The sequence below is a fragment of the Enhydra lutris genome, unplaced genomic scaffold (genome assembly GCF_002288905.1).
Source record: "Enhydra lutris kenyoni isolate GAN:26980312 unplaced genomic scaffold, ASM228890v2 scaffoldscaffold109, whole genome shotgun sequence".
Lineage (NCBI taxonomy): Eukaryota > Metazoa > Chordata > Mammalia > Carnivora > Mustelidae > Enhydra > Enhydra lutris.
The window spans coordinates 159,368-174,236 of NW_019154193.1; the positions used below are offsets into that span (position 1 = coordinate 159,368).

Genomic DNA, 14,869 nt, shown 5'->3' on the forward strand with positions numbered 1-14,869 from the left:
TGAGCTCTGTAGTCTGGTGGACAACCTGCGCTTAGAGTGCTTTTAGGTCATTACAGCTCATTACATTGGGCTCAAGCAGCGGGACTTGAAGAACACAAAAGATGGACACCTAACTTTAGGTGGTGGGAGGCAAGAGAAACTCAGAAGCTATCCCTGAGGAAGTGACATCTAAGTTTAGTCTAAAGGAAAGACCAACGAGGGGATGAAGAAGGATGTTCCAGGCAGAACAGCACAGGCCAATGAACAGTAGAAACATGGTGCAAGATAGGCTATGGTATTCTCTAGAGATTAGACCCATACAGAGGAGGACATGAGACATATTCAAACTGGATCTTCAGGGATGACTAGGCATCTGTTAAGGAGGTGAAAACGTCCCAGGAAGACTGTGCTGTATGTGCAAGGTGCAAAGCATATGCCATGTTGGGAGAGGGGTGAGTAATATGGGATGATGGCTTCATGAAGCATAGAGCATGAGGACAGTGTAGCACCTGGGGGATGTGAATGCCATGGTTAGCAGTTTGGACTGAAAGTGATAGGAACTACGGAGGAGGGGAGAGAGGGAGGATGAGCGAGAGACAGAGTTAGTTTCCTTTTATAGTGACGGCTCCAACTGCCGCATGGAAGACACGTTAGAAAGAGCAACACTGGAGGTGGGGAGACAAGTTAGAAAGAAGACTATTGCGATCCACCGACTGGGGTGATGAATGACAGATCCTCAACAAGGCAGTTAAACAGCTGGATCAAGGATATAAAGCAACATTAACAACACAGGCTTCCAAGTCAGACAGACCTAAGTGTGGATCCCAGTCACTATCTGTGAGCAAGTCACAGCTCTCTGAGATTCCGCTGCCTCCCCTGGGAAATCAGGACGACGATAAAACAGACCTCGCCATTGTCGAAAGGGTGACATCATATGATAGACACAAGCACCCGGCGAATGTGCATAAATGAGAGCCACCATCCTTGGCATCATTAACTGGACACGGTTGACCAGATGCAGATCCTGAGAGAGACCAGAGACCACAGTGACTCCAGGGTCTCTGGCTGGCCACACTAATAGTAAGCAGAGAGTGGAGTAGGCAGGTGGGGAAGGAGGCCTGGGAGAGGATGCCCTAGTTTGTTGAGTATGAAGTGCCCACAGTTGAAAGAGCTAGTCCTCCAGTGGTCTTCCGTACTCCGCATCTTGCTCTGTGCGCCAAGGAGGCAGGACCCTGACCACTTTGGACCCAGACCACTTCTCAGTGTTGTCTTTGTAGCAAGCACCCTTGAGAGATGAGGTGGTGTCTCCCTCTAGGCTTGCTTACTCCTCCCTATGGGAGCGATGGGTTCCCAGGCTTGGTGTCCCCCGTGATGCGAACGCAGTGCTTGTAGAGCATCCATCTAGGCCCATCGTGCGGCCCCCATGGGACTCAGAGGCAAAGGGGATCATTGGAAATATGCCACAGCTCATGTCATGTGCTGTGTGTGTCTGTGTAATAAGGTCCTGTGTCTCTGACCCCAGAGTCTCCAGTCTTCCGCCAGCATCAGGGAATCAGTGACAGGTGAGCTTACTAGCTTCTGAGCTAGAAAGAGAAACTTGGAGCCTTCGGTGTGTGCATGGCAGATAAAGCCATGAGCAGAAACAACATCACCTGGGGAGGGGTCAGGGTCACACACTAGGTGACACCAAAAGGGAAAGGATGAGGGTAAGAAAAGGAACTCCCAGAGGACCTTAAGAAAGAAACTTAGAGGGGAGTAATGCCTTATAAGCCAAGGGAGTGTAGTTTCAAAGTAGGCAACAGGAAGAGATGCTGCTTAAAAGTCAAATAAGAGGAAGACTGGGGGCTCCAGGGTGGCGCAGCTGGTTAAGCGTCTGACTCTTACTGTTGGCTCAGGTCATGATCTTGGGGTCATGGGATCAAGCCCCGCGATGGGCTCCAAGCTAGGCAAAGAGCCTGCTTTAAGATTCTCTCCTCCGGCTGCCTGGGTGGCTCAGTTGGTTGGGCACCTGCCTTCAGCTTGGGTCATGATCCCCAGTCGGTCTCCCTGCTCAGTGGGGAGTCCACTTCTACCACTTTATCTGCCCCTCCCCGACCTGTTCTCCTTCCCTCTATCAAATAAAGAAATAGAATTTTACCAAAAAAAAAAAAAGAAAGAAAAAAGATTCTCTCCCTCCCTCTGCCCCTTCCCCCATTCATGCTCTCTCTCTCTCAAATAAAGAAACGGAATTAAAAAAAAAAAAAAAAAAGATTCTCTCCCTCCTTTTGCCCTTCCCGTGGCACATCTCTCTCAAAAAAAGTGCCCACTGAACTTAGCGACAAGGTCACTGGCAGAGAGATTTTAATGACATACTGTGGCTAGAGTGGGCGAAGAGTAAATTAGGTAAACATCTTAAATAAATATGTTTCCAAAAAGCTTAGCTGAAAAGGAAAGAGAAAGGTGGGGCATTGGTGACCGGAGGGGATGGGGGAGGGGAAACGAAACTTTTCTCTGTAAATAGATGGAAGAGATTTGAGAAGACTATACACTAAAGAGAACAAACCAGGAAAAAGCGAAAAATTGAGTAAAAAATTAAGAGCAAGGGGCACCTGTGTGGCTCAGCCCATTAAGTATCTGCCTTCGGCTCAGGTCATGATCCCAGGGCCCCACATCTGGATTCCCTGCTCAGCGGGGAGTCTGCTTCTCCCTCTCCCTCTACACCTTCCCCCTGCTTGTGCTCTCTCTCTCTCAAATAAATAAAATCCTTTAAATTTTTTTAAAATTAATAGCAAGGAGAAGAAAGATGGAACCAGGTCTCGGAAGAAGAGGAAGAGGGTGACTTCCAGACCCCAGGTGAGGGACTGGCTCAGACCCTCCTCTGCTGACATGGCATTTGCCCCAACCACACACCCTCAAGCAGGCCAACCGGCCAGCTCAGGCGGTGGTCTGCCTCCAGGTGAGTGGACCCTCCAGGGTCCCTAGGGAGGGGCCTGGTCATCAAGTGTCCCTGGTGCCCCCCTTGCCTGGCACTCCAGCACGCATGCACGTGTTTCCCAGCCTGGGCTCTTTGGAGATGCCCCCAGCTGTCTTCTACACACAAAAGGTCCAGGCAAGTTGGGAAGGTGTTGCTCCCAGGCTTGTGACGCCGGCTTCCGGGAAGACTGAGCGCTCTGGGCCAGCAGGATGGGCATTTGGGAGCGGGGCATCAAAGGGAAAGAGAAGACTGCTCTTGGAGATCGGGTGACTCATTCTCCAGGTCCTGGGGGTTGGCAACGGAAACACCGACAGGAAGCCCCAGGGATGCTCACAGAGGGAAAGGAACTGTCTTTTGCAGCGCACCTGCACTCTCTTTGGAGTTTCTGCACCCCCTCATTGGACTCTCCCAATTCTTGATACAGCCTTCTCACCTCGACAGGGCAGAGGAAGGAGCTGAGGGCTTGTGCGATGCTCTGCTCACAGTGTGTGTGGGCTCCGGCTCTCTATGACTTCGTCCCTGTGGCTCACACCGCCGTCTCCACGAAAGCAGCCACCAGTGCCTGGGTCAGGGCCAAGCGCGCACCACTCTCCTGCACCCCCCAGATGACACCAGCGACCACCGCCTCCCAGCATGCTCTGTGCCAGGGAAAGTCCCCGAGTGCCTTAGCTTTCTCTCTGGCAGGGCGCTGGCTGGCTTCCCAAGCACCATCTGACCTCAGGGGGTCTGATCCCTTCTGGGTCAGGCCTGGCACAAGCAGGGGGCCAGCAGAACTCTGCAGTGGGGCCTCCCTCCGGGCACGCCTCTCTTTTTATGCACAGGATGACCTCAAAGAACTTTCTGCAGAGGTGTGAGAAGAAGAACAAAAGGAGAGAGCAGTTCCTGACACCCTGATGGTCCAGACCCTTTAAGAGACTGCTGGAAGCACCAGACGGACTCTCTCCATGAAAGAGCACGCGCGCAACACACAACCTTGCATGTAGTTTCTGGCTTTGAACACCTCCAACCACAGCCGCCAGCACTCGGCCCTCCTCCTGACCTCCGGGGCAGGCGAGGTATCAAAGGAGCGTACAGCAGAATCAGCCCAGAGGCTGGCTAAAAAATGCAGATCCCCAGGCCCTGCCTCGGAGATTCTCATGTGGGGGTCTGGGGCCAGGCCCAGGAGCCTACGTTTTGAACCAGCACCTCAGATGACTTGCGCGCCAGTGCGCAGCGGACCCCACTTTGAGAAACCCGACTCTGAGGCTGAGACCCAACCCCCAAGCTCCAAAGTTTCCCCATCTCGTCGGGCGCACCGGCCGCCTCCCCTCCCTTCCCCTCCCGCCGGCCTCACCCTCGCGCGCGGTCGTGGAAGCATCGGGGAAACCTGGCGGGGACCCAGAGTTAGGGTCCCCGGGGCCTGCTCGCTCCTGTCGCCAGCGCACCACGGCCCCCGGGAGGCGCACTGCGGCGGCCTGCAGGGGGCGCGGCGCCGCGGACGACGCCGGAGGGGCCCCGGAGGCCCCAGCCGGGAGCCGAGCTGCGGGAGGGAGAGAGGCGGGGAGTGCAGGGGAGGGGGACGGAGGCGGGCGGCGCGCGGCCGCGCGGAGCCGGGCGCGGGCGCAGGGGCGGGGGCGGGAGCTGAAGCTTGCCGGGGGCGGGGCGGGCCGGGGCGGGGCTGGCGGGCGGGCGGGCGGCGAGCGCCCGGGGAGCGCGCCCGGGGAGCGCGGAGGGAGGAGCGAGGGGAGCGCGGGCGGCCGCTCGCCCCCGCCCCCGCGCCGCCCGCGCGCAACAGTTCCCCCAAAGTTGCCGCGCGGGAGGCGGGCGCGCCCCGGGCGGCCGAGGGGCGGGCAGCGGGCGGGGGACGCGGCGTCGCGGCCGGGCGCGGGCAGGGCCGGCGGGCCGCGGCGGCATGGGCACCCGGCAGACCAAGGGCAGCCTGGCCGAGAGAGCCAGCCCCGGCGCGGCGCCCGGCCCCCGCCGCGAACGGCCCGACTTCTGGGCGTCGCTGCTGCTGCGCGCCGGGGACAAGGCGGGGCGCGCGGGCGCCGGCGCGGGGCTGCCCCCTTACCACCGGCGCGTCGGCATGGTCCAGGAGCTGCTGCGGATGGTGCGTCAGGGCCGGCGGGAGGAGGCGGGGACGCTGCTGCAGCACCTGCGCCAGGTGAGCGCGGGGAGGGGGTGCGGGGGGCGCGCCGGCCCCGGGAGCGCCCCGCCCCTTGCCGAGCTGGCCGGGAGCGCCGAGGGCACCGCCCAGGGCCCCCTCTCGCGGGGATGCCGCGGGTCTGGCAGCAGGTGCTTCGGCGCTCCCGCTGAATTTGAGGCCTCGGGGCGGGGCGGAGGAAGGCTGGCCCGGTGAGGCCCGGCTGAAGGGGACCTGTTGGAATAATGTCCCCCTTTCTCTCGTCCATGGGCAGAGAGGGAGGCAGGTCCCAGGGATGGTCGGAGGGAGCAGATGCGGGGAGGGATGCCTAGTCTGGATGCCAGGGCGCTTTTCTTCCTCTCTATCCGCTGACAGTCACCAAGGGTCCTAAAGGAATGCGCAGTCGTCAGTTTCCCCAGGGGGAGTCCAAGGGCACAGCCCTGGGACTGATGAAGTGCCAGTCCTGAGATCATTTGCCCAACCTTGGAGGCATCCTGCGTAGCCGTCGAGGTGGGAGACAGCTTTTATCTCCCCTGGCTTACTTCGACAGGTGCTCAGCCAGGATCCTCTGCTGAACAGTGGAGAGAAGGGAGGGGGGAGCTGGCTTGGTTTCCTTTGTGAGTACCGGGCTGCAGGAACCTGAGGCACTCCGCCTTCAGCCTGTTCCTGTCCCTGTTCCGTTGGCTAGGGACTGACTGCCGAACTGGGCAGTCCCCTTTGCTGCGGGGCTGCCCTGGGCAGATGCTGTCATCCCCATCCCTGGCTTGTTTTCCTCCTTCACTTTCCTTTGAGGGAGGGGGCCCCCTGGTCCATGGATTTTGTTGAGAGGCAGAAGGGTGCATCTCCTGCATCACCAAACAAGTCTTGGCCCAGCTTTTGGGGGGTGACTGCGTCCAGCCCCCATATTCCTCCTCGATCACCCCAGCAATGGTGGAGTCCACTGCAGACCCAGGAGGGGGGAACCTCAGGTGGCCTTTCTGAAGTTTCTCTATCACTAATGAAAGAGGCTGTAGGAGCGCTGCCTTCCTTGTAGGCACTTCCAAAATCTAATCAGACACACATCCCTCCGGGGTTTTGTAGCACCCTTCCCCCTACCCCCCTCCACAGACACCTTCTGTATCTGGTGCATTGTTACCGTGGAGTGTGTTCCCAAGGTGTGTGCTGCATAGGGAGAAGGAAGCAGGGGCTTGGGGACTTGGGAAGACTTGGGGCTACTCCTCTTGCCTTTGCTTTTCCAAACAGCATCCAGCATGGTGCCTGAGATGCCTCTGGATTCCTAGGTTTCTTCTCTGAATTGAATCATTAAAAAAAGATGACATTATGCAGGACATAACTTCAGCAGGCGTGTGTTTCTCTGTCTTTTGAAAATGGGAAACAGAGGATGGCTTCTCCGGAAACTCTGATGCTTTCAGACAGAAAGATTGATTTTCCAGACCATCCTGTCCCATGGAGTACACAGTCAGAAGATTCTACTACTGATCATGTGCTTTTCCCCCAGCACTGGGGTGGGTGCTTCAGGGGGTACAGAGGAGCAGAGAGGGCTGACAGGTGGGGGTCAAGATAAACCCCATTTCAAGGGTAAAGGAACAAAGTCGAGCCAGCGTTCTCCAGGGCCATTTGCGTAGGGCCCGCAGGCGTTGGCAGACACCGTGGGCTCCTCCAGTCCCTCTGAAACTGAGCGTGATTCCACATCCAGAGGCTGAACCACTCCCTGGTTTTTGGAGAGTAGGTGAGTTCCTGTGGCCTTATGGGGTCCTTGAGACAGGGAACATTTCCTGGGAATTGTTGGTCTTGTCTGTGGCCTGACACCCTTCTTAGGTGTCTTAGCCCTTAAGGAGGGCTGATGGGGGGCAAGATGGGGTTAATCAGACTTGCCCCTTTTCTGTGAAAGGAGCAGATAACTTGCCTTCCTGCTCCTGTGTCAGGCTCCTTGGCCTCTGGCCTGTAGGTGAAGTCTGGGGTCTCTTTGGAATCAGTGATGGGCCTCTCTGAGGGGCATGGAGAGCTACCCTGTTGCCAAGAACATACAGATCAGGGCTCCTCCTAGAGATGGTCATGGCCCCTGAGCAGTGTGAGAGGGGAGCCCCGGGGTCCAGATGGCTATGAGAGACACACACAGGCCGTGTTCTAGGACCCTGAGGCTCTACAGAGGAATGTCGCGCTGGATCTGTGCAAGAAGTGGCTTTTTTTCCCAAATTGTGTTTCCTTTCCAGTTTGCTCCTCTAGTCTGGAGGTGGTGATGTTCAGAAAGGGAATGAGCAGCCACTGAGAGACAGGAAGACACCCCGGGCCTCACCAGGGGTTGGCTCAGCCCCTCGGGGCAAGTGTAGGTGAACGGGAACAGGTAGGGACCCAACAGCAGCCAGGACGGTCATAGCCCTGCGTTGCTTTTTCGCACAGTGCTTTCTCTTGTGTTTGAAAGCGTGTGTTTAGCTGCTGGGTTTGGGAAGGCCATAGCTCTAGGGCTAGAGGAGACTTGGGATCTTAGACCCCTGTGCTTTTCAGCTTTAAGTCATTAGCATCTGGAGCCCTGAATGAGCTATGGACATTCATCCCAGACCATGCACCAACATGTGTGTACAATCTTGCAAGAATTGCAAAGGGCTCGCAGACCCCAAGTTCAAGATCTGCTCTAGTCTGGTATCACGTTTCTCCCTCTATGTGACTTGCTACAGGCTCAGGAATGGAAGCGGGGACCTCGGGACCTTGTGTGGCAGTTTGTGGCGGCTGCTGGCATCACTCGCTTCCAAGTGTCCCCCACCTTCGCCTCTGAGGTCTGGAGGGTGGTTTCCCTGATTGGAGACTCTCGGGTCAGTCTGTGCTCGTCACTTGCTGGAAAGGTATTAGGAGACTTTACCTAATGCTAACTGAGCCAAGCCCAGGGGTTCAGGCAGAATGCCAGGAAGCTGCCCTGCACGAGTAGAGCGATCCCTCCTTCTGCGGGAGCTGTGTAATCATGAGAAGAGCTGGGGCCCAAGGCGGCTTGCCTTCCAGTCCTTAGTCAGCTTTGACCTTGGACCCAGCAGATAACCTCCTGAGTTCTGTTTCCTGATTTCCCAAAGAATCACTGGGGGACTGAGCAGAGCAGATGGTACCAAGAATGTGCAGTGGAGTTAGCTCTGCAAATCCAGATACATTCTCACGTTAATGATAAGAAACAAGACACCCCGCCCCCCTTTGTGGCCGGCGTGGCTAGGGGCAGGGTCTTGGCATCCTCTCTCAGGCCAGGCCCAGAGAGTTTCTGGATCTAGTCGACCTGGCCAGGGCTCTGTCTACGTTGAAAGCTCAGGGCGTGTTCAGAAATATTCTCTCACGGGGAAAGCATGGGGACAAAAGAAGCCAGCTGTGGGTAGAGGAAGCCATTCCTCTCCCCATCCCTGGGCTTCATTCCTGCGGGCCTGACCCTTCCCCCAGATGCTTCTCCCTAAGCCCTGGGCTCAGGCCTGCCATCTTTAAGGAGCCCTGGGAAAGAAGTACCTTCAGGCATGGAGAGAGGGCAAAATGAGCCTCTCTGAGGCACACAGATCGCAGACTAGGTTGTTGGCTAGCTTCGTGGGACGCTAGAATAAGGGGTCAGTCTCCCCAGGATATACCAGGCTGAAATGGCCCACCTGCTCATGTGCACCTGCCTCCCTGCTTCCCAGAAAGAGGGTCTGATTAGGTCAGTTTATTGCCATTCAGTATGGCATAGCCCTGCTGGGCAGAGCTCTTCCGGGGTTGGTCTGTCTAGTCCCGCTCAGTGATGTGGCTTGGGCCTGGACCCCTGGTTCAGTCTGCTGGCTTCACTCTCTACCTGGGGGAATGAGCCACATCAGCTACTGCAAAAAAAAAAAAAAAAAAAAAAAAAGAACCCCCACCAGGGCCTTGGATGACTTGCTTCCCAGGAGTGCTGAATAGTGGACAAGCACTTAGAGGCTCCCTAGGGACCTGGACATTAGATGGGTGTTTCTTACCTAAAGTCAGAAAGATGAACAGAATGGCCTTGAAGGTCCCCCTTTTCCTCTGACACCCCACCTAAGAAAATCTCTTTCAGTGAGCCGCTTGGAAGGCCAACAGATACCAAACAGGGAGGGCCCTCCCACCCTTGGCCTTGATCTGATTCTTCCCTGACCTGGAACGCCTTTCCCCATTTCCAGTGAATGCCTCTTGCCTTTCCGAGGCAGCTTCCATGTCAGCCCTTGGCTCTGAGAGTCACTCGCCTTTTAGGTCCCACAACACTGGGGAGCAGTTAATCTTCTGCATTGAGTTTTTCACCTGACATAGAATTTGTTGGTCAGACCAAGTCACATGCTTCCCGAGTGTGGAGACCCCGCCATCACCGTTGTCCCTGGCATGGTGTTGAACCCCCGCAGGCCTGTGACATTCTTTCATCAGTCTGTGCAGCGTGAAGCTATGCATCGCCACCCACTCCCCCCATCACCGTGTGTTCTGGAAAAGCTCTCGAATCCCCAGCCACAGCTGGACATCTGCGGGCTTATCCACTAGGCGCATCCGTATGGTCATGAGATCCCACACGTTTGCCTTCCATGTGGCTGGATGTCCGGGAGCAGTGTCCTCGGGGCCTGGCTGTTCCTGACAGCCTGCCAGGTGGTGGTGTTATTGGAGAGAGGAGCGGCCTGGTGCCCAGGCCTCCGTGGGCGCCGCAGGGATCCCATCCACAGGTGCAGTCCGGAGCCTCTGCTGAGGTTTTGTGGGAGGGGAGCGGAGCCGGCAAGGAGAGCCCGGCCTCCCCGTTCCTGATCAGCTGCTTGTGCTGAATCATGTTCCGTTTGTCCACAAAAGAGAAACCTTCCTTTTTAAAATCCACTCCTCTCCGACTGGGCCATCCGAGGGCATTTCCAGTTTATAAAGATGCAGAAGGAATCCGGGGCGGTCACTGCTGGTTTACCAGCCCGGAGATGCGGCAGCCTCAGTCTGGCCAGCTACCATGGCACGGCGAGGAGCTGGGCAAGAAAGCTCCTCCTTTCTGGAACAAGTGCCTGTCTCCTCAGAGATAACCAGCCTCTGCTTTGCTCTTTGTCTTCATGGCTCCCAAAATACCCTGGGGTCCATCCACGGACTCCCCTCCTTTGGGCGCGGTGCCCCACCCACCCTTCCTTGATGCCATTTCATCTCCCTGCGCTGTTTCCTGGGGCAGATCCCATAGATCCCTTACTGGGCATGGTGGGGTTTCAAGAAATCCTCATGGAATGGATTTTAAACTTCTTTTCAGGCACACTCCCCTCCAGACTGCTGCCCCTGGAACTCTCTCTCAGGAGCCAGCACGGTCTGGCTCAGACTTCTGGAGTGTTTCCACTCCAAGCATGGGGCCAGGTTATCCTTCCAGCAGCCCGCAGAGCTGACAGTGCCGCTGCCCCCCCTCCTATTCCCAAGCTGCCAGCAGCTCCTCTGTCCCCACCATGCACTCCTCCTGTATCTGAGGGCCACCTTGCAAAAGAGTCACCAGGGTGATGATGATCTTTCTCTGGCTTCCCCACCAGGATACGCAAGAGGTGGGGTCATCGACTAAGGAGATCCCATCCTTCAAGTGGGGATCTCCCCCAGCCATCTGCCCCCTCTTTCCCTCTAAGAGCAGCGCTGTGGGGGACCCGTGAGAAAAATGACACACACAGCCGTGCGCTCCATGCCCCCGCCCTGGCTGGCTGTACCAGAGCCTCATTCATTAGGAGAACCTGGAGGGGTGGGAGAGGAGCCCAGCTGTCCAAAATAGACTCAGTCATGGTGTCTTGGGCTCGCTGTCACTAGAAGAGCTGGCTGTCTTGTTGAGAACGGTGACCTTGGCACAGGGAGCAGGGGTTGGGGGGGGCCCCTCCTTACCATGCCTGTTCTCCTCCCCACCCCACCCACCGGCCCTGAGCAGTGCCCACGTGGCTCTCCGGGAGCATTTCCCAGCTTTTTTCTTTTTCTTTTCTTTTTTTTTTTTTTTTTTAACTTTTATTAGTTCCAACTCCTGGCTGCTGTAGCCATATGGAGTTCTGCTGACGGCTGCTGCTCAAAGCGATGTGGCATTTTGATGTTTCTAACTTTATCTTAAGCGGCATAGATGCAAGAGGCCCTCTGGGAGGGTAAGGGGCTGTTTCAGAGCACGGAGCCTGCAGAGGTGGCCTCGCTTGGGGTCTGGGGTCAGTGCCCACCTCCAGGCTGTCCCCTGCCCCTGCTCAGACCTCGGCGTCCATCCTTTGCTTTGGTTTCTCTTTGTGCTTGCGCGTTTCTCTCTGTGTCCTCAGGGCCGAGAGGCAGGCTCTTTGCCTCTTGTTCGTGGGCCCGCCCCTGGTCAGCTTCCTTCTGCAGCAACCCCCCAGCCTCCACGGCGGGAGGCCAGAAGGGGCTAGTGGAAGTCGGGATAGGGAACCTGCTCATTCCAGTCATCCATTAGGTGCTCCGGTCCCTTGAGCTAGAGGTCAGGCAGTTGGAGACGCCCCTCCTGTCTGCATGTGACTTTCTAGTCCATAAAGCATTTTCCCCATGTTTATTTTGCTCCTTGAATAGTCTTGGCAGGTTGGAAGGATATTGCTTTTACAGTAAAGAAAAGAAGAAAAAGACCTCTTTTTTTTTTAATATTATGAAAGCACTGAATAATCATTGTAGCAAAAGATGAAAAGGCAGATGAGCAAAAAAGAAGACCGTGGGAATTAATTCATCTCTTCTACAATTGCATGCCTGTGCCTCCGGATCCTGTTCTAGGCACTGGAGAGGCAGCAGACAACCAAACCGCAGGCATGATGTTTCCCCACAGCACTTGGAGGGGTAGTGAGGACCCGAGAGGCAGACCCTAGGGCAGTCACTTTAGCATGGCCCAGAGGAAGGGCCCTGTGGGGGGTGGGGGGGACCTTCCCTGCCAACCAGGAGCCCTCGTTTCTGGTCCCAGCTCAGACCTTACCTGCCCAGCTCCTTCCTTTCTTTGGACTGAACACCCCCATCCACAGAAGGGAGGGGTGTTTGGGGAGGTCTGTCTGCCACCACTCATGTTCCAGCCAGGCTCCCGCGGTTTCCGAAAGACCCATTCATTCCCGTCTGTGGTCACTTTATTCCTTCCAGACCCAGAGCCAGGTGAACATTCACGCCCTGAGGTCACTCCCTTGTCCCCAACCCGTGGGAGAGAGCTGGTACACAGGGAGGGGCTTCTGGAGGGAAACAGACCCCTGGGGCTTTGGGGTCAACCCAACACTCCCACCCCCCACCCCTGCCCTGCCACGCTGGCCACCGCAGAGGCCGGCCTGTCATGCATGCCACAGTCCTAGCTGACCCAGCCCTCCTTTGACAGAGGAGAGTAGTCACACAGCATGGGAGGCAGAGGCCAGAAGGGGGGACCTGCAGACCTTCACGTAGCCGGGCAGCAGTGTGTGAGCAAAGACCAGTGTTGACAGGGGCCTGCGTTGTCCTGTGTTGTGCCGTAAGCCCAGGGTGTCACAAAGGAGAGCAAGGCCAGTCCCCACGCCTGGCCATGCCCTGCTGGGACCTGCTACCTGTGGGACTCATTCAGGCTTCCCCTCCCCCCGCCACCTCCTCTGCCCCAGGAGACTGCCTGGGCCCCCCTCACATTGGCCTCTCCTCCCTCCCTCCGGTAGGCCCCTTCCTTGGTGCCTCTCTGCTGCCCCCAGGGACCCAGACTCCCAGCCCAGGCAGAGCTGGGGGGCCTTGTCCTCGGGGCAGAACCCCCGCCCAGCACCTTCTGCAACCTGGGCGCACTAGTTGGTCTCACCCAGCAGACCCTCCCTCCTGAGCATTGATGGGGTGCATGGCCCCCGGACGAAGTGGGAAAAGTTGGGTCGGCCACAGTGCTCATTTTTTAGAGGGATCAGAGGAGCCTTGGTCCCGTGGATGGTGGCAAGTGAGAGCAGAGCCGGCTGTAGCCAGTCAGAGGCTCACTCTGCCAGTTGACTCTGGCCACAGATGGAGGGAGGCTGGGCTGGGCAGAGAGCCAAGGAGTGGCTGCAGGGAATGGCAGTGGGGGTACCCAGAGGGGCAGGCACACAGCACGCGATGGCCACTGTGCAAAGCCCTTGTCTCCCACGGGGCTCCTAAGTGGACGCCAGCACCAAGCCTGGAGGCGGCAGAGAGCCCACCCTCCCCGTCTTCCCATTTCCCAGTTGGGGCTTTGCTTCACCTGCCCTGAGCGAACCCTCCCAGCAGCCCTGGTGCTCAGGTCTGCCCCCCCACCCCATGCCCTCAGCCTAGGTTCCCCAAGAGCACACCAGGGAGCTCCAGGTCTCCAGGTCTCCCGGGTCTCCGGGTCTCTCTGCACCCCTCCAGACACCCCACCTCCCCAGGGAGGGCCGTCCAGGGAGGCTTGCAGGACACTGCCGTCCCACTGAGGGCCACCAGGCAAGGGGTAGGACCCCCAGGGAAGCCCTCCCCATGCAGGCATACCACCCACCTGCAGGGAGCCCGGATGCAGAGCCTGGGAAAACAGCTGTCTGTGAGCAACCCTCTCCCCCTGCCTCCATCGCCCTGCTGCTCCTAGTTCCGTCCATGCTGTCACCATCCATGCTGTCACCGCTTCCTGGCGCAGCTGGCTCAGGCCTCGCAGAGAGGCAGGAGTCGGGCAGGATTCCCTCCCACGGCGCTGGGGACCGACAGAAACCCAGAAAATCTCTCAGACAGGGAGACCCCACCCTGGGCATCACCCTGGATGTCTGGCCCAGCACACACCATACCGCAGCCAGCCGGGCCTGGCACACCTGACAGGGCCACCCCCTCCTCCGCCGTGCCCACCATGGGGAGTGTGGTCTGTGGTCAGCTAGGTGGCCCCAGAGAAAGAACGTGTCTTTCTGATTTTCGCTCCTGGTAAATGGTCAGACTGGAACTGTCCACCCCACTGTCCTGGAGGCCTGCAGACATAGCTCAGGTACAGGGCCAGGGCCCTCATCCCTCTGCTGAACACCAGACTGCCTTGCCCCGCCCAGCCCGGTCCTGTCCTTTCTGACAGTATCACCACCCACTAACCACCTAACTCTGCTCCCCTCCCCACCCTCAGACCCCTCTCAGGCCTGCCACCCTGGGAGCTGTCCTCCTTTGCACCTGCCAGGACCCAGGTGTTGAAGATTCAAACTCCAGGACCCTAGAGTAAACTCAGCGTGACTCTGGTGCGTTTGCCGAGATTGGTTTATAATCTCTTACTTAGGGCTCTTGATGGCCTTCCTGTGGGACTGTCACTTTATCCCCGGGTAGGTAAGAGAGTTAAGAGAAAGCAGAAACTCCAGAGGAAGAAGCATGGGAGGCGCTCTAGGCCCACCCGGAAACAGGTGCTTCACCCTGGCCTTCTGATGGGCCACCTTGACTGTCTTGCCTATTGAGGTCCCATTGGCTCACTCCTGGCTGTGATCCTGGGTCCCGGCCACCAGAGAACAGGAAGGGCTGGGGTTTGAATGTCCTTAGAGAACCAAAGGACTTGGATCTGTCTCTTGGTTCCTCCCCAGAGGAATTGGACAGAGAGAAAGGGGTTCCTGTGGTTCCTCTGTTCCCTGGCAGCCTTGGGAAACCAACGACTTTGTTGGTATGGAGGCCATTCAGTGAATCCAGATGACCCAAGGATGCCTCATCATCTTGGCTTCTTTCAGTGAGATGTAAGGCATCTCCTTACCAATACGGTTCCTTTGTAAGAGATAGAGGACACCCCCTGGTGGCAGAGCCAGAGTCAGATCTTGGTGAGTGCAGTTTCAGACGGATGCCTTTGTGCAGTACACACCCTGCACAGCTGTATTTGGCAGCCTTGGCAAAAGGGCACAAAATTTCAGTCTTTATCAGCTGAGGCCAGTCAGGAGCCTCATCCCTTGCCCACTCATCTCCTCAAAACAGCCTTCTCAAATCACCTA

General features: G+C 57.3%; 1 protein-coding gene across 2 annotated transcripts in view; it reads left to right on the forward strand.

Moving 5' to 3' along the window:
• Window positions 1-4,823: 4,823 nt before the first annotated feature.
• Window positions 4,824-14,869, forward strand: part of LOC111139469 (leucine rich repeat containing 75A) — a 43,973-nt gene continuing 33,927 nt past the window's right edge. For both annotated transcript variants that reach the window (XM_022491733.1, XM_022491734.1), the window contains exon 1: window positions 4,824-5,075. In XM_022491733.1, coding sequence (XP_022347441.1) covers window positions 4,824-5,075 — 252 coding nt within the window. The remainder of the gene's footprint in view (window positions 5,076-14,869) is intronic.